The following is a 22,652-nucleotide window of genomic DNA, read 5'->3' on the forward strand; positions in this document are numbered from 1 at the left end:
TTTTAAAAGTATTAATGCAGTTTTCAAAAATAGAATTTAAAGTATCGAAACAGTGTTATAGGATATAATACGTTCTTGTAAAAGAGTAAAAGATTCTCCTTTAACATTGATACGATTAACATTAAAAAATACTTTTATTTCGTTCTAACATATAAACAAAACATCGTTACTTAGAATTAAGTTAAATCACTGTCGCAACCTTCTGAAATTAAGTTCCAATTGCATTGTTTTTTCGATGCTGGTTGCGTATCTGAAACAATGTCATCCTGCGTCATAGTATCGATCAAGATTTCAGGTATCAAAAGTTGCTCTTCGTTCGCCTCCAATTCCTTTTGGATTTCAAAATACGGAGCTAGACACTCGTGCAATCGTTTTTTAAATTCGACGGAGCGCTCTATAGAGGGATCGTTCGCTGTAAAATGCGTTTCCAGTTTCCTGGCTAATTCTAATCCCTCGTTGAGACTCTTCAACGTGAAATTCTTCTCCTCGTCGAACGTTTCTTCGGAGCTCTCGCAATCGTTGCTCGTAACACTCGATACAGATTCGTCCGCTAGTTGCACCAGTTCTTCCTCGTCCAGTTCTTGATCGTTGTCGATCAATTCGTAAATATCCGAGTCGCTCATGTCATCGAAGCCTTCTCCGCCTAAACGTCGAGCAACATTTATTATACGACCGATCTCCGCGGCTACGGGAATCGAATAACTTTCTCTGTTGACCACTTGGGGCCAGATACGTTTCCAGCAAGCATTCAAAGTCGAAGATTGCAATTCCTCGAGAGACGAGGAGAGAATTTCCACGCAATCAGAGATCGAAAATTCCTCCCACAGCTGTATGGCCGTCATACTCGGATCGTAATCCATTTTGTTCAAAATGAATTCGATTGTCCGTCGTATGTAATACAATTTTAATGTTTTTATGATACCCTGATCCAGGGGCTGGATGATCGAGGCCGTGTTCAACGGCAAAAAGATCACCTTAACGTTCGGATGGCTCAAATCCCTCGGATGACCTGGCGCGTTATCGACGATCAATAAAACCTTGAAACCGATATTTTTTTTGCTGGTGTAAGTCTCGATCTCCGGCACGAAACAGTTGAGAAACCAATCGTGAAACAGGCCGGCCGTGATCCATGCTTTTCTGTTCGTTCGCCAATGAACAGGCAGCTCGAACTTCTCCAGTCCTCTCGTTTCACGGGAATTTAAAGAGCGATTAATTAACATGGGCTTCGTTACGTAATCCCCGGACGCGTTGCTGCACAAAAGCAGCGTTATTCTGTCCTTGGCGGCCTCCGACTCGGAAACGGATCTCTCGTTTTTCGATATGTAAGTACGCTGGGGCATTTTCTTCCAATACAAACCGGTTTCGTTCGCGTTGAACACCTGATCGGCCGTGTACCCACCCTCCTCTATGATTCGAACAAGTTCCTCCGGAAATTTCTGCGCCGCCTCCACGTCCGCCGACGCTCGTTCCCCGTGAATTTTCCGATTGTGCAAGGAAAATCGATTCTTGAACCGCTCGAACCAGCCTTTGCTGGCGCTGAACTCGAATTTAGGCTGTTCGTCGGCCGTGACGCGTTCATGCTCCTTCAAATGCGTGTAAATCTTCAACGCTTTACGTTTTATCGCGTCCTTGTTCACGGGCATGTTCTTCTGATTGCAATCCTCTATCCATATCATCAAACAATTCTCCATCCTCGGCATCAACGTGTCCTTTATGCGAACGACTCTGTTCAAACTCACCGACGATCCGATGGACGCCATTGCTCTGATCTTGTTCTCGTTACGTTTGATCGTTCGAACGGTCGATTCGTTCAAATTCAACCTCTTCGCGATGGCTGGCAATTTCTCCCCGTACTTTAACCGATCCAAAATTCTCATCTTCTCCTCCAGCGATATAAACTTTCTGTTCAACTTGGGTTTCCTTCTCACCTCCGCGGACATGGCTGAGGAGAAAGCTTCTTTCACAAAAAACGAAGGTTTTACTTAATTTAATCGACTTATTTTTTCGCGAAACATGCCTAGAAACAAATGAAACCGCTGGACTACTATAAACGCCCATATAACGCGTTATACGAGACTTGTGGAACTCGTACCAACTAACTTGGTTAGGCTATGAAGAAAGAAAGCACAGAAAAGCCTAATAATGGACCTACATTCGTGTTTATTTATCAAAACCACAATTTTTTACTGCATAATTCAATGATCGCCATCCCGATATTTCGTATATTATATAATTACATTTCTCACATTTATATCAACGAAAACAACGAAAAACATATTTATATAACCTCTATATCGTTGAAGGTTGGCGACCACTGCTCTAACCTATATAAAATTCATGCGACGTATCTCGAGCAGAAATGGGCAAAATTTTATTCGAACTTTATACTATATAAACTTTATTTGTTTAACGAGTAAAAGATTGTACGAAACATTCGTTTGAATAAGAATTCTGCCCACCTCGTATCTCGAGACACGACCGGAAACGTGACAGGGACGATTACTTGGTCGTTGGTGAGATGACAGCGGAGCATAATTGATAAATACACTAAACTCGCGAACAGGCGTAAGACTACGTGACAACGTGTAAGAAATAATGTAAAGGTTACGCGGTTCATAATTCAAACGGCCGACATGAGAACGTGTTTGAAAAAGTCACACCTGCGATGAGTATTGTCGTAGGTAGCAGTCCAGTAGAGGGGCGCCACTGTCCCACGTTACTGCTACACAGTCGCATGCAAGAACCGACTCGGAAATTGGCTCTTCTCTCGCGAACGGAAACTTCAATTATTCTAGATATCCTATATCCTCGTCCCGTTTCTCATTTTGCGCAGCATCGAGGACCTTGGCGGTTGTCTTTCGAAATAACGACCACCCGGCGAAGCTCGATCGGTCAATAAGGTCGCAGCATCGTTCTCGGGGGGGATCAATTAAATTTTCGATCGTCGTTGCTCGAACGGTTCCGTTCCGCTAACGGTCGTCTTCCTCCTGGTGGTCGATAAACGAACGATCGATATACAAATACGGTGCACTTTCAAACGTTCTCTCGTACGTTTACCACGAAGCACCGATTTCTCTCGAATATTTCGTGACACGGGGAGAGGCTTCGATCACCTCTCGCGAAACGTGGCGGAGTCGAGTATAACGTGAACGATGTGCGTATCTCGCAACGTTCAGCGCACCGAAAATACGGCAATGCGGTGCGTGGAAGCGTGCTGCAGTCCGCGCTCATGCAAACTCCTCGCCAGTCGACGACACTTCCGCGGATGTACACCAATGGTACAGCGCCGTTGGATGTACGGCGAACGCACACTCAGCTGTTTCGGCGCGTCTGCGCCAGTCCTGCCAGCTATTGACCGAATACCACGCTCCTCGTGTACAAAGCACCGTGTCTGTAACGCGCGTGCACGGACGTGTCCATGGACACCACACTCGTCGGATCGCATCGCAACACCCGGTATCACGGAGACGACCGACAGAGGGATCACTGTGCCGGTCAGCTGATCGCGAATGTTGTTTCACGGACTAGCCCAATCCCTCCCTCTCTCTCTAGCAACCATAAACCACGCTACGACGGAGGAAACAGAGCGATACACGTGCGCAGTCTCGCGCCGCCTATATGTTTACACTGAACGTTTAATTGCCCTATGGGCTAGAGAAATAAAAATAACTTCCTCGTTAAGGGACTACCGGCACACACAACGACCGGCAGTGACGTAACACCCCGAGCACTGCGCCTCTGATCAACGAAATTTCGCGCCAGGTGCATGCAATGATACAATGATACATTCATCGTCTAATATGCTGTTTCTAATTTCTAATTATTTAGTTCGTTCATTTAATGATCGAGGCAGGGCAAAAGGACGAGGTTTGGTAAATAATGCTGTTTTATAACCTAACTCTACGAACGAGCTACGGAATCTTCCACGATCGAATGAGATTCTCTTGGTAACCTTGAGTCAAGATAAATTCCGAGCGAAAAGTTTATTTATTGTTAGTTTTCACCGTACTCGTATTTTAACACGCGGATTTAAATAGTGCACACTGGACGTTTAATTCGACTGCGTTTACACGTCTTTGTTATGAAATATACGAGTATCCGAAATTTTTTCGGAAGACATGGAAAAATATGCTACGAGTTTCTTTAATGTATTGTTTGATTTAATGAAAGAAATGTTTTTTCCTCTCTACTATTAATGTCTACTAAACAAATATGTCTTGCACGATATAATTTTAAGATTCTGATTTCACTCAATCCGACACTAAATATACCGAACGAACGAACCTAACCTTAATTCCGCTGTTTTCAAGGTACACAAATGTTTACAGAGCTGCACGGGCTTTCGATACGCGCATTATTTCGGTTCGATATACCTTCTACAGCCGTGTGATATGAATTTTATAGAGCGTTTGATACGAACGGAAGTGCATGAATTCGATGCAAATTAGCTCACTGAAATTTAACGGATCTCCAAAATGACGTATGGAAACACAGAACGTCACACTTCTAGCTAACTGGTAAGCTAGCTATCCACGGTAAATTTCTTAGAAGATTTCACTTAACGACGGAGTATTCTCTCGCGTAATATCATCCTGATTAAACACACCTCTCTGTCATGGAAAACTGCAGCGCACCAGCTTCTTCTCGAAATGATGTGCGCAGTGTTACGGATTCAACGGAGAACCATCGATAACGCTGCTCCGGAATAATCGTTATCCTCGCGAGGATATGGTATACGGATCGTCACGAACACGGACGCGACAGATCGGAGAAGACTTACGTGGGCATCGACACGGCCGGGCAGCCGAGTTGCAGGAGGTTCCTGGCGAGGTATTCCGGCGCAGGTGCGTCGATCGCAGGTACGGACCGCCTGCCGGGTCGAACTGCCGTGTCATCGGATTTATCCGCCGACCACGTAACTGGCGATGATGATTTTCTATCGTACGACGATACATGCAATCGATTACGATCGACGTCACTGGCATCGGAAGACCTGGGTATCCTCAAGGAACCGCTACGTCGCAGTTGCGTACCCAATTCGCTATCTGAAATTACAAAAACCCCAATGAAGTCCCCATCGAACAGTTGTAACCAACAATGGCCTCGATACAGATACATTCGATATCAAAGTTTTAGTAACAAACATTGATATTTATCAAAATTTTAGGCTAAGTAGAACCTAGACCTCTGTTATCTGAACTGAGTTCGTGGCTACTATTGAGTAAGCCGAGTAAGTGTATTAAAAAAAATTATTAATAATCTACACGCCTGAAAGAAGTTTTATTGTACTCCTACTTAACGTCTATTCTAAATTGCAGATTGAAAATGTGTTCCGTGGAAAAGAACCACAATCGAAACATTAAAAATACGAAAATATACATTTATAAATAACGCTGTTTTACTTCGCGTAGTCGATAATTTACGACGCAGATGTCTTGAGCGTTTGCTCATTAATTGGAAGTGGTCAACTTATATAACCAAAACGTATAATAAAGGTATCTGTTTTTGCAACAAAATTTTACCAATTATTTCTGTAAAAAAAAAATAATATTTTCGTTTCGTGGTATAGATCGGTATTAAGACGATTTCAGTGTTTCGTCACCTGAGTAATGTCCACGTCTCATCACGATCGGAAGCGCATGTCTTATTCCGCGTTACTATTGTAATAAACGACGAAACAAACAGCTCGAGGCGAGAAGTTACGCGAACGGATGGTCTGTTGAATGAATAGCGACTGATGTTTAAGAAACAGGTGTGGTAATGTTGGGGAAGAAGCGATTCTAGCCTATTCCTGGCGGGTAGTGTTTTAATTCGTTTAAAACCCTCTTGCATCACGTCAACCTTAGTATTAGTATACTATGTCTTCGGTTTCCCGTGAGTTACGTGAAAGTATTAAAGGCATGCTTCTGTAATCAAATCAACGCTTACGATTCTCGCTCGTATCGGATCAGGCTTACCTCGTATCTGATAAATACGCAATGTCATGTTACGGAAAAACGATTTTCTACGGGAAATTTAATCGACGGTCCGCGAAAGATATTTCACGATACGACGTCTCGTTGTACGATAAATTCGATGACCAGTTAAATAAAACGAGTTTAATAATTTTCAGTGTTTCCGTACGAAGTTTGATAAAATGCAAAAAAACGTGGCCAATATTCGTGAGACGACCTCGCTGGCAACTACGTAACAACTGAAAACTCTCGAGCATCTCGCAAGGTGCAAGGGCAGCCACGTTTTTGGCATAAGTCCGCGCATCCCTGCCGGCACTACTGCATTTCTCTGAATATTTGCGACACGTATGTCGCCTCCTCGTGGTTCCCACCTGATTCAGAGCTATTTCCGACATTGCACATGTCCAGGGAGATTCCGTGATGAAATAATACATGGAATTCGTTGGAATGGGAACAAACGATGATCCGAGTCCGCGGCAGAGTCGCATTACGTGTCAGTAAATACTCTATGCGTCTTGCGCAAGTTGCGTCATGCGCCAAAGTTCAGGTAGAATGAAAGGTGAAAGGACCAGAACGAAAGACCCAATTACCAGACGCATAGCGACGATAAGATTTTTAAGCTTCTAAATTTTTCTGGATTAATCCTAATTTATCGTGCAATATTTTAAGCCACCAAATTGATCATCTATCATTTTTACAGCTCTATAATACGTTGAGATGTAAACTCGTAACCTTCTTGGCGAGTATGAACGAGCACGTATGCAGTCACTTAATACTAATTGAGATCAGAATAGCGGACATACGGATAAAAGTAACTTAAACGTACTATCGGTCAAGCTCCAGCGATATCATGGTTGTCGCGAGTATTGTACAGGGGAGTATTTACTAAAACTTCGTAGCTAAAATTATTCGATATAAAATTGAATTTCTGATGAAATTTTAACAAAGTATATAAAAGAAATCAATAATTAGAGCTTTGATAAATTAAATTAAATTAATATCTGTTCCTTGTTATTTAGTTATTTGATAAAAATGATATTCGATGACTGAATATTAAAGAGTTCGTTGCTTTATCATTTTATTGGTAACACTTGTTAAAAGAGAAGATGTTTCGTACTACGTCTCGCCTACGAACGAACGCTAATGTACGAGGTAAACGAATAGTTCCTGTTTGTGGAGTACTATAGCCACATGGATGCCAATCACCGTGAGGTTAAAGTTCGTTCCACAACAATACAGTCTATATCGAGCCAGCACATACTATGTACTTCGTATGTACCCATACATCATCTTTCGAGACATCGTATCTTTATTTTGCTAAGTCTCGATATTTTAATAATTACTAAATACAATATTCAACGTTCATCCTCAATTAAAATGACGAGATTGCTATTAACTGCAACGTGGAACGCCTTACACGAATTACTTTCACGATATCTAAAGCGTTTAGCTCAGAGAATCACGCATGAGGTCATCACGATGGTTTCCTAGATATAATCGTATCTAAAGCTACATAATATTCCGAGTAACTATTTCTGTTTAATTCACCTACGCGAAAAGGCACAGTCCTATGTTGAAGATTTAAGCTTCCGATCAACGTATACGCACCTACTTGTAGCATCACCTATAAATATACACGCGATGCATGTAAATACATCGATATAAAATAATAGTTATTATCTTACTAGCAGTAAGAATGATACGTCTTTACTTTGCTTATTTACTTACTTAGATCCACTATATTTCGATCTATTTGATATTAATTTTATCGCATTTCGATCTATTTAAATATAATTACCAAATTAAAATATACTCGTTGACGTAATACTATAAAAAGTTTGATCGAGGCGCCCAAAGCAATACTTACAGTCGGTAACTAATGCATACATAGTACAAAAAATCTAAAATAAAAATTCACGCTATTATAAGGCTTGTTTGCTATTTTGTTTACCAACAAAATATTAAGTCAATTTAATATACCTGTTATATTTTATAGATAGTTTTGTAAAATTGTATTTTGTCTTTCATTACGTTTTCGTGTAAACGACTTTAATTAATATCATTTTTTAATCGATAAACAATTTAATACCAATAGGATTAACAGTCTGCAATATACAGGGGGTTCATATCAATTTTTTGACTGAGGCTATATATTCTAAATAAGTAAACATTTATAGAAAAATGATGTAACAATAACAGAATAGAATTCGTCTCACCGTTTCTTTGAACAAGCTGCATCTCATCTGCGCACGAATAATCTTCAAAGTTGTCCTCGGTCGCGGGTTCGTTTTCAGACGCCATTAGGCCCACTTCCGGTAACGTAACGGACAAGGGAAAAGTTTGTCCGTCCCCCGCTGCTGCACACCTCGTCAGTGCTACCTCTTGGACGCGTCTTGCATGTGGAATTTCTGAGGATGCCTTATCGATCGTCTCGTTGCACCTCATGGCAGAATCAAACCGATCGACCAATGAAAATAATAGAGAACAGTCACGTGCGAGTTTCGACAATGTATTTAAAAGTAATACCCGTCACATTACCCACTCTTTCGCGATTCCTGTCGCCTCGAGTCGCGTCAGCGTGCACGTTCGCGTTCTTGAAAACTATCGATCGAACGAACGGTCGGTGAATGAAATCTTTTGATTATCGACCGGCCGGAATCGTTCCACGCGAGTCAACAATCCACACAGATACTTTCACCGGAACGTCTCGAACGAATCGAAGAACACAATGTTTGTTGTTGAACTCGTCGCGATTACGTTACAAATATCTCTTGATATTTTGGTCAATGGTCACGGTACATTCCGATAGAAACGGAATTTATGTTAAAAGATACACGAAGTTTCGTTTACGAGGCGAAAAGGTTTTAAATTTATCATTATGCTATTGTCTGCGTTAACATTGATTCCGGGATTTGAAGGGCGTTGGAAGATTAAGTCGCATCAAGGACGAGTTTAAACGTGGAAATGTGAATACATGCGTATCGATATCTTATGCAACAAAAAAATTTACGGCAGGGTTCACTGAACTTTATTAACATGTAACAATGAAACCGAAATAGGAATTGTTTGACGGTCGCACGCGCCTAACGACCGTTCCCGGTAGACTGTGATAGTACAGTCAAAAGTCTAAAAGTTTATTTTTGGTCAGATTGTCGCGCCAAAGGGGGAACAACGTGGCCAATGTTGTATGTATATGTAATTGCGTCAAAAACGATTGGCCTGGGCAATTTGTATGTAAACGCGGTCCGCTCGCAGACCCCAACTGTTCTAAAGGTGACTAAAAACACATGATTACAAAACTAACATTTTTTTTTTTTTTCTTTCATATTTTATCATTGTTCGACTATACATATTTGTCTCGCGATAATACTTCCCTATAGCCTCAAAAGACACTTTTTTCTTTTGTATCACGCAATTGTACTAATTCTCTTTGAACATCGGTCAGCGTTTAGAAAATCAAACGCTAACCGACGACCATTTTCCTCGATTAATTACGCAATATCGCGTTCAAACATTCTTCAAACGATACACGGTAAACTTTTCAAAAATAAGTATCAATACTCGTTCCATTTCAACTACATCGTACATTATATCTTAATTATTAAAACGGGCGCTATTATTTATGCGCAGAGGGGGAGGAGGGGTGGCTTTCGCCGCGCGAATGGGTCCGACGAAAGAGCGCTATCGAGATACAATTCACGGGTAGTATACGATTAGAAATAACATCTGCGTGGAATACAGAGTAAGAGTTATTGCGTAATTTTTGTTTACGGTGGCACTCGATCTATGCCCGGTACGAATATAATTATAGAGCTTGATACGCGCGCATCATCTTTTATTTAAAAGTACAATTTTCAACGACTAATAGGATCACGACCTGATCTCGAATCCGATACTCCGTAGAAACTTGAAGAACCTCTCGACGAGCATCTTTTCGTGCTGATCTCGTTTCGCCGCGAGATCGGCGATCTTCCGTGTACGCGTGCGGAACGCTTCCACGAGCAAATCGTGGCAAAACGTCACGTCGTCGTCCGTCGCCACTAACAACTTTACCTGAACATCTTTCGTTTCGATCGACTTTTCGTCACGGTCGTCCCTGCGGTAGGAATGCTTTACGTACAATGCGATAAAACGCACGAGAAGATACGCGAGGAACCTACGGTGACACCAGAGGGCCTCGTAATCGTTGTACGTGTAAATGGTGCTCTCGTTCACGCGACATTCCTCCGCCCAATAGGAGAAAGCGCAGAAGTACGTTTGCGGTTCCGTTCTCGACGAGGCTGGCCTGAATTCCGTGCGCATCGTTTCGAACAACCTTTGCAACTTGTGCCTGTCACCCGCCGCACTGACGTTTGATTTAACGTACGCGTACAATTCGTCCTTGCATTGCTCCTCGTCCTCCGGACACTTTATCAACGAATCTCTCGGCAGTTCTTTGAACTCGAACATGTATCTCTGCAATAAGAACTGTCGATAGGAAAGCCCGCTGTAATCGGACACGTGTCGTTGACACCAAGCAAGAGAATTCTTCCACTCGCTTTCGAGCGTCGGATAAGTGAATCCTCGCGACTCGCGTAAAGCCATCACGTGACGCCTGTGACTCCACGCGTCGTAGTTATTCCCGTACCTGTCCGCGCAGGTAGCCGCGACGTTCAATTCTGTGCAGAGCGGCGATTCCGTCAGGTCGGGATCGTAACGGCTGTCTTTTCCGTTCAACACGTACGACAGTAACCATCGTCGATAAGCGAACGCCTCGAAACATTTTGGCTTATGGTAAAGCACCAACCGCGAGAAAGCGAACTCCTCTGACGCTTCTAGCTTCTGACTCCTCACTAGCTCCCGTCTCATGTTCCAAAACGTCGTCACTTCTGGATTTAACAAAAGAGCGCCCAGCAACCATCTTGCTATCGTACTGGGCTCCTCTCGTCTGTGTTTGTTCTGGCGTAGTTCAAAAAGCCGACGATGGGCATAACAGTATAGCGGTTGCACGCACCATGACGCCAATCCAAGACTGTCTTCCTGATGATACACCGGTGATTTATTTTCGTTATCCTCCGCGGGAATTATTTCGAAACTTTTCCTGAAATTGCACACAGATACATTTCTTCTAAATCTACACTATCAGTAATTTTAAATAATAATATACAATTCGTTTTAATTGTACCATCAGAAGCTATAATTTTAAGTAAAATAAATAATATAAATTACGTTAGTAAATAAATATATAAATATACGAATTACATAACGTAAAGACTGTATACAAAATGCTATAAAAATGACATTCACTAGGAGACACGAATAACGTTGTTCTTAGTTTCTATTATATTTTTGTATAAAAATTAAATATTAATATTTTATAATGTATTGGTTGTAAAAGCAACTTTAACTTTAGTAATACGCAGAGACGTAAGTACGCTAATCGTAATTATTAAGATTTAATAATCGTGATGGCGCCAGTTTCCTACTGTAGACATTTGATACCAACATTGCTGATACTGTATTTACTATGCAAACCTTTCGCGAAGCGTCATATGTACGCGTGTCTGATTAAAACGTACAGCGACTGTATATTATGAAAAGAAAAGCACACTAACCGTAATGTTGTATTGTCTATGCAACGTATACACCGATGCATCGAATCTAAGAATTTAGTGTCACATTTCACAGATATTTTTAAAGACTCCGCCCTCGTAATGTATCTAAGAAAACACTCACAGTGACGGATTCTTCTTCACCACATTTTCGATGTCGGAAAGGATTTTCTCTGCCGCCGGGAAAATATCGTCTTGCATTGTAATCTTCCCACTACCGTTCGTTACATGTCTCGGGGAATCAAGTGTAAACCAATACACAATTAACCCTTCTGTTTCTCTTGCTGCACCTTTCAATGCAGGCACGATGTAGCGTTTTTCTGCGGAAGTGTTGGGGGATATACTGCGATGCCGTTTGAAGTTTCCTGCAAGTCTCGAACGTTCGAAATCAGATGGCGCGAAATTATTAACACCGAACTGCGTTAACGGAAAACAGATTTTTATGCAAATATTCTTTTAAACGAATCTATGAATATTATATCAACAAATCTCACTGCCATTTAACGAAAAATATTATCGTTCATAATTCTTTACGTAAATATTAATAGATTTGTAACTATGATTCGTACAATTGTTATATTTTCATTTGATGCGTTAAAATAATAATTGTTAATATTATAAATAGATACTGTTTGAAATAAAAAGATATTTCTCTAACAATATGATAAAAAAAATAAATCCCCCGGAAAAATATTTATTACGAAAAAACTTCAAATTGTCCACGTACCTTATATATTACAAATTTTTATCTTTTTTTGATGGAAAATTTGTTTTTTATCTCAATTTCCCGATAACATTAAGTATAAAATGAATGTTCGATGGTCTTTACGAGTATCATAAATATAAAAGCATAGTCTAATGGTGTACGAGTCTCCGGCTATAAATCGGTATAACCTATAATTCGTTTCCCTAAAATTCGTTATACTCATCTTACCTTATAAGGAGAAACTCGTCTAATCAGTGAATACTTCATTTTCTGCTGACGAGGTAAAATATTTCAATCAAAACAATGTCCGACCCCCGCATAAGAATTCTAAAAATTAAAACTGGAGTAGTGAAACGTCTCGCGAAAGAAAAAGTCACGTATGAGAAAGAAGCGGCACAGCAACGTGAAAGGATACAAAAATTGAAGGATCAGGGTGAGAACATTTTGAAAAATGCAATTAGAAGCATGTTGCACTTCTCGTTAATTTGATCCTTTCAATAGCTGTGTTATTTATTTAAACGATTCCGTATATTTTTTTATACCTTTAACTACTACTTTTTTAAGTGTTTCTTCGATCGAAAAATTACTACGTCGCTATAAAAGATTTATAATTATCCAAGTGAACTTCAAAAACCGTACTTTTCATAATAGTTTTAATTATTTTATAGACAAAGATGGTTACGACATAAAGAAACAAGAAGAAGTACTTCAAGAATCTCTCATGATGGTGCCAGATTGTCAACGACGTCTTGTTAAAGCATTCGCAGAGTTAAAGGGTATATTAGAAACGGAACAAGATTTAAAAGAAGTCGAAGACTACATCGAAGCGGAGAAAGTTTTACGAGAAGCAGAAACTCAACTTCCCAGAGAGGGAGAAATTATGGAGATGTGTTAAAAAACAAAGCCTAATAATCCTATTAAGATATTGCCAAAAGTTACAAAAGAACTATATTTTCATCTAACACACTTTGTAAACACATTAAAATAATCATTTAACCTATACAAAAAGCGATAGTTTTAAGGCATTTCATATTTTATGTAATTAAATATTACTTCCACGCTATTATGTTTAACGATCAAAGTTTTTTAGAGGGTTTTTTTAGAGAGGACCCACGTTATAACATGTATCGCACGATGAATCAACCTATCTATAACACAAATTACAATATGAATGTACATCAAAATTATATTTATCCAATCTGTAGTACTTCTGATAATGTTAGCAATAATACACCAATAGTTACGGTAGAAACACGGCAGATCGACGAAAAGAATATTCAAAGTTTTCTTCTAGAAGTTGATCAGTCCAATAACGCAATTATTCAGAAAAACGTATGTAAAAGATCTAAAATTGCAGCTGCCAAAAATGCCATTGCATCTGCACATAAATTAAACGAGAAACTGAAAACAATTTGTGCAGAGCTGAAAGATAATAGAAATTTTACAGACGAGGAATGGCAACAGAAGATGTGCATCTGCAATGCAGCAAAAAATGAAATTGTTACATTATTGAATCCTATTAAAGATTCGAAGTTTTTAAATCAGTTGAAAAAGGATTTAGAAAGACGACGGAAAAAGAGATTACGCGAAAAAATTAAACGAGAGACATGGAAAAATGAAAAATTAATAAAGATAAAACAAAGAGCTAGAATACATGCACAAATTGATTCGTGGATTAGAAAGAAACAAGCTGTAATAGAAAAAGAAAAACAGGAGGAAAATTTACGTAAAGATGCTGACATGGTTCTGTCCGATGTTAGAGGAAAGCGTAGCGATGCAAGGAAATATCTTGGATTGTTACAAGAATTACGAAATCTGCATAATATTAAAGCCAATATTGCCATAGCAAGGGGAGAACATTTATCTTCGGCGGCCGACGAAGCATTTAATAATATCATAGGTATTATTATGATTTCATTTGTAGTAATCATTTCATTTCATTTATTGAAATTTGATTAACATTTCTTTATTTTAAATTTTAATCTGAACACTACTCGACTCGGTTTCTACAAGACTCAACTATCCGTCCAAATATTTAAATAATTAAATTAATAGAAATACTTCTTATGTGTAGCAAAGTTAACAGAACAATGGTCTACTCTTGATTCTGAGTATTCTATAGAAGAACAAGGTTTGAAATTAATGTTAAAGACTGATAATGAAAAGAGAATCGAAAAACAAAAGAAAAGTCTGTTCGATGATTGGGAAAATGTACTATTTGGAAAAAAACTATCAGTGTCTGATCAATACAATACAGACTTGACTACTTTTATTACTATACGGTAAAAATAGTTCTACAATTAAATGATACCCAATTGTTATACGATTTAAGCTTTACGAAAATAAAATAATTTTTTTTTTAGGTCTGCTTGGGATAAGTATATAAGTTCAGATATCGATGCATCAGCTATTCCAATTGGATGGGTAATGCCTGATAAACCATCTTCAGCTGCCTGGCAAAAATGTCTCAAAAAAGACGTTTCATAAAACATACTTCTACATAATTATAAATTCCAGTTTATAAATGCGTAAAATTTGATATACACCCTAATAATTTATATTGTATAAACATAAATAGTATGTAATGTAATTTTAAAAAAGCAAATAACTTGTTTAGTTTACTATATCTTAAACATTTATATTCATCTTTTTTAATCGTTTTATAATTTAAATGATTTTGTAACTAGAAGCATTTCACGTATATTTCATTTTATTAAAATTATATATAAAAAGTATGTACAGATTTTTCTATGAAACTTGACAAATCAATATAAACGTTATGTTTATGCTATACTTAATATTAGATTCTTTTGAGCAGCACTCGAGGGTTCTAAAACCTGAGAATCTTTGACTGGTGTTGGATGTACAGTTTCTGCAGCAGATAGTATCATGTGTAACTTTCCTTGCAATTCTGACAATGCTAATATTAAATTTTCTTCTTCTTCCAATTTCGATGCTAATATCGTAAACATTTTTCGTGGTTCTGCTGCAAGTTCATCCAAATGATCTTCATAGACGTCTGTTAAGAAGTAATAATCAAAAATTAAGTTTCAGTCCCGAACGTCGGCCAATATCTAAGGCATTACTATATAGAGTTTACAACATACCCATTAAAACATTAGCAACATGTAATAATACTCTTCCAAATCGAACACTTCCTATATGCTTGTTCAAAAATTTAAGAATATTTACAAGAGACTTTCCATTTCTACCGCTAAGGGCTTGTTTTAAACCTTGTCTTCTGATAAGTTCCTGCATGAGTGCAACCGTAACGTGCGGTGTTTTATTCACAACATAATTCGCCATTACACAGTCCAATGCTTTGGAGTATTGAAACTTTCTTAAATAGGTATCGTGTTTGGCCATAATTTCTTTCATTTCTTCGTGCACCACCATATCTACGTGCGGTGCGTGCAAATTTTTACCGGAATGTCTATACGATACTTTTTTACGCTGGGGCTTTTCATTTTTAACATCTTCTTCTCGTCTTCTCACAGAAATTAAGCCATCCACCATACCAGCTACAATAGTTTCATCGTTCGACTGAAATTACAAACCTCTTTTCAATGATTCAAAAGTGTTAGTTGATATTAGAAAATACAAATATTGTCTTACACTGATCCCTATGCTTAGAACTGAATTTGGATAATCTAAAGAATGGACAGTTTTGTATGTTCCAGAATCATAAATTTTGACATGTCTATCCAATGAACCGGACAAAATTCTGTGACCATTTGAAGCTATTTTTAGGCAAGTTACAGTTTTATGATGTTGGGTGATCTTTGCAAGCAATCTGCCACCAGCAAGTGCATCCCATACTCTAATTTCAGTTCCACCTTTAAAGATATATAATTATAATCGAATATTTTTATTATTTTAGGTATATTCAAGATCCCATCTTATTTCTGTACCTGCAGATAAAAATATTCCACCGGATGGCAAGAATAACAAACTTTCAACAGGAGCTTCATGGTTTACATTAAGAATTTTTGTGTTTGTTCTTGTATCATACATATATATGTGTTTGTCATAACCTCCAGACAACAGTATGTCTTTGGAGATTGGACTAACTGCACCAGCTCTGATATAATCAGAATGTTCGTTAAAAGATATAGTTTGCTTTTCAGTAGGTATATCCCAAACTATGACAGTTTTGTCGTCAGAGAAAGATGCAATGTGATGATTATCTGCAGTAAAAAGTGTTCTATGCACGGATGCTTTGTGTCCAGAAAACAGCCGTAGAAGGCTTTTTGTGTTAACATCAAAAAGTCTGACGACCGCTTCTTCTCCACCAGCACAAAGTAATTTTCCATCGTTGCGGAAGGAGCCTCCATAAGCAGCTTCCTTAAATCTACTAAGGTTTTTTGTGACTAGCTTTGTAATTGGATTGTACACTTGTACTCTTACTGAACAAGTAACAGCAAAATAATGCGGTTCCACGGGTGAAAAATCTATGTAATCAATCGGTCCGAATTCCTTAACCAAGACCGGAGTCTGTAAAACATTTTCATAAATAATAAAGTAATATTTTTCTGTTATAAATACCATTTAATACGACACAGATCAGTACTGATCCTCGTATCAAATGGTATTTATTAGGTTAAGTGATTCGAGTGCATCATGAATTAATCGATATATTACGATCGCAGAAGATTTGTTATTATTTCATCTGTAACAACTTACTCACAGTATACTTTTTCCAGTATATATTATCAGGAGTTAATTCAGATCCTGATCTTGCAAATACTTTAGTATTTATCTTCTTAAAGGATGCCATTTCTTTAAAAATGTCAGCTGTAATAAAACCTAGTAGAGGGAGTAAACTTCTCTTGTTGACAATTGATGGAAGTTGTTGCCATTGATTTCTGTAATTAATCAAGAATAAATTTATTTTTTTGTGATCATTGAACAAAGAAACTCTCGAAAACTATTTTACGAAGCAGCAAGGCAACATGTTTTTGATGATTCAGTATACTTTGTTACATTTTATATGGTTTTGCTGCTCGTTTCAATATGGCGATGGTTAGTTGCCTAGTGCTTCGAAGGTCTCGTTGCTTATCATGAATTTTCTGGCTTTCCTTTCCATTTCTTTATATAATTCAGAAACGAAGCCTTGATATTCATATGATTATCCGTAAGTGCATACGAGTTATGTAATTATGAGGCTCTGCATCTGATAAACAAAGGATTTCATCTGAAAGTCGTTCCGCTTAGACAGCACGATAGATTTGGCAATTGCCGTCCTTCTAGTAAGTTTTGTTATATTTCACGAATAATCATCAAGATGTAGACGTTCACGCGTATATTTCGGAATTAACGAAACGAGAAAATGTTCCTTTATCTATGAGAATGTACAAAAAAATGTATAGTTTGATTTTATTACAGTCAGAGAGGAATTGCTGCCAAGAAATTTTCTTGTTAGTTGACTGCATACCAGCCACGTTTATAAATATTTCGCCAGACGAGATTGAAATTTCCTTTGATGGTGTTGTTGGATGCTTTAATTTTTCAATGCCGTTCAAACATTTTATCGATCATTATAATGATCGTATTACCGAATGCATATAAATAACATTTTTAAATTAATGAGTTCCTTTTGGAAGTCAAATGAACAAAGCTTAGCTTTTATTATAATGACAGGAACAAATATTTATGTTCCATCTAGATAGAAGAATTCAATTGAACATAATAATTAAGAATATATTTAATAGAATATTCTTAAGACTATATCGTTAAGAATAATCTCAATTATTATACGAACAAGAATAATTTTATTGAATTAGTAACAGAATTTTATATGCAACAACTATTGAACGTTAAGACACCTTAGTTCATAAATTATAGAAATTGGAGATAATGGCAGAAACACAAAGAATGACTGTGTATGGTAGACATCCTCCTTGTGCTAGTGGAACTCGTTTAGAGGAACGTCGTGCTAGAAGGTAAATTATCAAAAATATTAAAATAGTCGTTTATTATAAATTAAACAATTGATAATTTTTTTTTATAGATTGGCCTTAAGATTGGAAAGGAATCGTAAGCCAGATAAGCCAGAAGATTTTGTCTGTTACGAATCAAGCGACGACGAAACGGAAACTGTAAGCGAGGGAAAGCAATTTTTAAGAACTTCTTTCAATTTTGTGGATTATGTACGCGCGAGAGAAACAAACACCAGAGAAGTGCGAAAAATTAATCAAGAATATGGATTTCGACACATATTGACTCATGATTTGTTTAAAGAATATTCTGTTAGTTTAAATACTATGAATAAAGTCTTTTGCTCCCAATGGTTAAGCGATAGGCAAGTAGTATTTGGTACAAAATGCAACAAATTAATGGTTTATGACGTAGCAACACAGAAATTAGACCAAATACCATCTCTGCATGGAAGGCAAATTAATTCTGGAGGTGGTGCTATCCCTGAGCAACAGTGCGGTATACATTCTGTTCAAATTAATCCTTCAAGGTACACAAATTAGGTATCTCGTATAGTTTTGATTCTTATTATTATTTCATTATATCTATATTTATAATGTTTTACACGTATTACAGAACTCTTTTATCAACCGGGGCAAGAAGTAGTAATGAAATAGCAATATACAGGCTACCGACCCTCGATCCGGTTTGCGTAGGGGAAGGTGCCCATAGAGATTGGGTTTTCGACATGTGTTGGCTAGATGACGAGTTCCTAGTTTCTGGATCTAGAGACACTAAAATGGCTTTATGGCGTATAGATAACGATCTTGCCGAGGCACCCGACAAAGCAGATGTCCCTACACACAGGTTACACAGTACAGAATATAATTACAGTAGAACCTTGATACAGTGGATTAATTGAGCAGTGGTGTGGTGTCCATAAAAATATATATTATAAAAAAATATAATCAATTCTAATAGTACCATAAAATTCTGTCCATTAAATTGAGGTTTTATTGCAATGCTAATAACTTGTAAATCTGATGTGTTCCTTCTCTTCCCGATTAGATTGATTCAACCAGTGTGCGTCAAGGAATGCAAATCGGCACAAAAAGTACGGGCCCTTGCTTTTAATCGAACATACAAAGAAATTGCTGCGCTTACTTCGAATAGCTTTATACACATCTGGTCCGCTGAAACATTTAGACAAAAGATATCTAGAAAATTACCGGCTTGTCAAGAGAACGTTTGTCTCGCTGTACAAGATGACGGCGTTTACGCGGTTGGATGCCGATCTTATACTTTACTTTTAGACGCAAGAACTCTGCAACCAATAAAAAAAATACCGTCGCGGTATATATTTTAACCAGATGCCATTTCTATTTGTTCGATCTATAAGCTTACTAAATTCCCATATTTCTCTGCAGGTACAGTGGTTGCGGAATTCGATCAGCCAGTTTTCAAGGTTCTGTTTTAACAATTGGAACAGGTTTAGGAATGTTAATGTTTTACGATGTTAGAGCTCAAAAGTATCTTGAGTCTTCGATTAATTCTAATAGAACTGTTGTACTGAAAGTTTCAAAGGGTTACGTGGTATGTTTGAAATGTTCTCCAACTTGAATGTATAATTTTTTATAAGGGTGTGATACTTATTTGAACGGTGGTATTAGCTTCCAGATGAAGAATATATTGATGGATTCCAAAATTCGAAGTATACACCTGCTATATATACTCATTGCTATGACGGATCAGGAACACGGTTGTTCACAGCAGGTGGACCTCTTCCCGTTAATTTTTATGGTAACTATGCAGGATTATGGCAATAAAATTAATCGTAATCAAGTAAAGAATAGCATCGATTTTTATGTAAGTAATTATAAGTTGTACATTTACATGAACATTAACCGAGATTTTATCTGAAGAGGTATATATGGTGTTGTCGCTATAAAAGCAAAACCCATGCTTGGGGGAATCCTCTCGGAGCCAGCAATGCGATTAATTTAACACGCTGAGGGGTCAATAAATCTTTTATTGTTGATTTTTTATTAGGGAAAATGTTATTATCGTACTTGTCACATTTGTTTAATTAAAATGAGACTAATCAATTATTTAGTAGACAATAATATTTAATAAATTTTAAACGCGAAAAAAGATAATGCATAAAAGAGACGCAGCGTTGAGCTATGCAAATACGACATAATTTTAATCATGCTTACGCATTTATCTTTCTCTTATTAAATAAGTAAATATGATGAAATTTACAAACATTACAAATACGGTGGTAAATAGTTTTATAAAGAAAGAATCGAATTAAAAAAAACAATGAAATTGTACTAATTGTTATGAGCAATAAGGTGGCTTTTAAATTTCTTTTTTTCTCCTTCACTCGTTGTTCTTTTCTACGAACGGGTCTCAAAGGTTTCGTTTTTATCGCGACAATACTTTACACCCAATCGCATACTTCTCTAAAATGTTTTCTTCTTTCTCTTGTATTTTTATACTTCTCACATAATATCGTCTTTTACCTATTAATTTTATTTTGTACAGAATTGACTAACTACTTAGCTTGATGTTTAATCCGCAACTGTGCAAGTCATATGCATCTATTTAAATCCTGAATCTACATAAGAATAAATATTATTCTCTAACAAACTGGCAAAATTTAATATAATTTTGGAATTGTATTAGATAAAAAATATGCAACGTATTATTTAATAGTTTTGGCAAGTGTGGTACTTTTAAAAACATTCGGAAATGTGATGCTATTGATATCGAAAGTTTGATGCAGAGTACCATTCTGTGAGTAAGGCACATTTGGAAGACGCGATTTCAAGCTAAGTACGTAAAAATGTATTATTCTACTTGGACAGTAAATTAAAAAAAAATTTGATATATATATGCAGTTCAAGCGGTTTTATATTTCACGAGTAGATAAAAAAGTAGAAATTAATAATAGGAAAAATTAAGTTTTAAGGTGTATATACCTCGATTGTCTCAAAGTATAAACAAAAGAAATTACAATAATTGTATTCATTCAATCATCATTTCAATCATACGTGCAACCCCAAAGGTAATTTTCATTTTATAGTTTAATTTTACTAAGGATGCATTAGTCTATTTATAAATTAGTATAATAGAAAACAAAATTTTAATTCTATATTTAAACTATGTACTTGGTAAACAATTTTATGATTTTTACATCACCAGCTTATAAAATCTAGGTAATTTTATTAATTGTTTAACATAAAATTGTGCACTAGTACTAGCTATTATATACGAAATTTAACGAACTATTAATTGAGGATCTCTCCTAGAATATAATAAAAATAACTTTTAAAGGGAAAAGTTATTTTACAAATTGTGACCATTAATTTGAATCTTTATATTATCTGCATACAGTGTGGTTTTAAAGTGATTTTTAGATTCTGCGTTGTACATCTACAGCTGTCTAACAGAACTACAAATTTATAGAAGTAATCAACGAATAATACTGCAATGAACATTAAGTTTTATCAAATACAATTTATGAAGTTGAAATTTTAATACTGGCCTTACAATATACAATGAGTATTCGTTACCTAAACTTATTTTAGGCGAACCAATACGTATTAAATGTCTTTTAATCACATCTTTCTGTATTGCATAACGAAATGTCAACACACACGAAACTTTGGTCAATGTATGAACTATAATAATGTGTTTTGAATGTGCACGGCAACTGTTAATATTTTGTTAAATTAATAACTGAGAATATGTACAGTTTATTATTTTTCAAATATTAATTCATTTTGAGAAGCAATCTTTTATTAATATCGTCACACGCTAATTGAATATACCTATTATAAGAATTAGTTCAATGGAACGTATAAAAGTTGCAATGCAGATATTTTAAATTATAGCTGCCCAAAATTTGATCGGAATCATTAATCGTACGTTATACAACTTGTACAATGTTAAAGTATTATGAATGTAAGCTGTGTGCATTTACGATAAGGAACAATGATATACGCGACCTGTGATTGTATAAATGTGTTTGTTGTATGCAATTGAGAAAATTTGTTTCAATAAATGTAATCTTCGATATGCGAGATATTATATCGTAATGACATTAATTGCGTGCGATTATTTTTAAGTTTAATTGATCGAGTTCGTATTTGATTTAGAAAATTAAACGTGCTTGTGTTTTTCATATACTTGGCCGATCAAGTTTAGAATTACGTTTGTCACAATCACTGATCGATGCAGCAACGATGCAAATACAATTTTCAATATTTAGTGTAGGGCATTTCAATTGATCGAGAAAAATCGTTAACATGTAAACCCATACGCAACTGAATTACTAACGTTCTGATGAATATACGATAACAAAATATATTCTGTACGCTTGTATATGAACAGAATATAAATTGTTGGCATATACTCGTTAAGACATTACATAATAAGTAAAAATGTGTGTTGTATCTACAAAATTATAGAATAATAGAC

At 36.8% G+C, this 22,652-nt stretch overlaps 6 protein-coding genes across 11 annotated transcripts in view; 3 read left to right on the forward strand and 3 right to left on the reverse strand.

The window, feature by feature from the left end:
- The window catches only part of LOC122402921 (GRAM domain-containing protein 2B-like), a 51,669-nt gene extending 43,146 nt beyond the window's left edge, over positions 1-8,523 (reverse strand). For 2 of the 4 annotated variants that reach the window (XM_043406114.1, XM_043406115.1), the window contains exons 1-2: positions 8,171-8,523; positions 4,781-5,045 (exon numbers count right to left, since the gene is read on the reverse strand). In XM_043406114.1, coding sequence (XP_043262049.1) covers positions 4,781-5,045; positions 8,171-8,399 — 494 coding nt within the window. In that variant the 5' untranslated portion in view covers positions 8,400-8,523. Of the gene's footprint in view, positions 1-4,780; positions 5,046-5,602; positions 5,640-5,957; positions 6,174-8,170 lie in introns of those variants that run through there. The other 2 variants (XM_043406116.1, XM_043406117.1) reach the window with 2 other exon arrangements.
- Positions 8,524-9,824: 1,301 nt separating this feature from the next.
- On the reverse strand, positions 9,825-12,586 carry LOC122402922 (protein prenyltransferase alpha subunit repeat-containing protein 1). 2 transcript variants are annotated; one of them, XM_043406118.1, is made up of 3 exons: positions 12,480-12,586; positions 11,670-11,910; positions 9,825-11,034 (listed from the first exon to the last, which is right to left on the reverse strand). In XM_043406118.1, the coding sequence occupies exons 2-3, from the start codon at positions 11,744-11,746 to the stop codon at positions 9,825-9,827; spliced, it is 1,287 nt and encodes a 428-aa protein (XP_043262053.1). In that variant the 5' UTR covers positions 11,747-11,910; positions 12,480-12,586. The 2 variants fall into 2 exon arrangements, with proteins under 2 accessions (XP_043262053.1, XP_043262055.1); XM_043406120.1 differs by lacking the exon at positions 12,480-12,586 and having other exon boundaries at positions 11,549-11,673.
- LOC122402924 (tubulin-specific chaperone A) lies at positions 12,415-13,288 on the forward strand. Its single transcript, XM_043406122.1, has 2 exons — positions 12,415-12,684; positions 12,920-13,288. Exons 1-2 carry the CDS (start codon positions 12,555-12,557, stop codon positions 13,144-13,146), a joined length of 357 nt encoding a protein of 118 aa, XP_043262057.1. The 5' UTR covers positions 12,415-12,554; the 3' UTR covers positions 13,147-13,288.
- LOC122402923 (programmed cell death protein 7) lies at positions 13,171-14,848 on the forward strand. Its single transcript, XM_043406121.1, has 3 exons — positions 13,171-14,151; positions 14,326-14,533; positions 14,615-14,848. Exons 1-3 carry the CDS (start codon positions 13,317-13,319, stop codon positions 14,736-14,738), a joined length of 1,167 nt encoding a protein of 388 aa, XP_043262056.1. The 5' UTR covers positions 13,171-13,316; the 3' UTR covers positions 14,739-14,848.
- Positions 14,849-15,034: 186 nt separating this feature from the next.
- On the reverse strand, positions 15,035-17,113 carry LOC122402898 (U3 small nucleolar RNA-associated protein 15 homolog). Its single transcript, XM_043406058.1, has 5 exons — positions 16,939-17,113; positions 16,163-16,745; positions 15,867-16,087; positions 15,359-15,794; positions 15,035-15,270 (listed from the first exon to the last, which is right to left on the reverse strand). The coding sequence occupies exons 1-5, from the start codon at positions 17,026-17,028 to the stop codon at positions 15,035-15,037; spliced, it is 1,566 nt and encodes a 521-aa protein (XP_043261993.1). The 5' UTR covers positions 17,029-17,113.
- Positions 17,114-17,206: 93 nt separating this feature from the next.
- On the forward strand, positions 17,207-21,721 carry LOC122402899 (DDB1- and CUL4-associated factor 12). 2 transcript variants are annotated; one of them, XM_043406060.1, is made up of 7 exons: positions 17,207-17,500; positions 18,096-18,193; positions 18,262-18,717; positions 18,804-19,034; positions 19,236-19,520; positions 19,595-19,760; positions 19,838-21,721. In XM_043406060.1, the coding sequence occupies exons 2-7, from the start codon at positions 18,108-18,110 to the stop codon at positions 19,991-19,993; spliced, it is 1,380 nt and encodes a 459-aa protein (XP_043261995.1). In that variant the 5' UTR covers positions 17,207-17,500; positions 18,096-18,107; the 3' UTR covers positions 19,994-21,721. The 2 variants fall into 2 exon arrangements, with proteins under 2 accessions (XP_043261995.1, XP_043261994.1); XM_043406059.1 differs by having other exon boundaries at positions 17,209-17,500; positions 17,637-18,193.
- The last annotated feature ends 931 nt before the right edge of the window (positions 21,722-22,652 follow it).

The sequence above is a fragment of the Colletes gigas genome, unplaced genomic scaffold (assembly GCF_013123115.1).
Source record: "Colletes gigas isolate AHSC1104 unplaced genomic scaffold, ASM1312311v1 Colletes_gigas_Sc00041, whole genome shotgun sequence".
Classification (NCBI taxonomy): domain Eukaryota; kingdom Metazoa; phylum Arthropoda; class Insecta; order Hymenoptera; family Colletidae; genus Colletes; species Colletes gigas.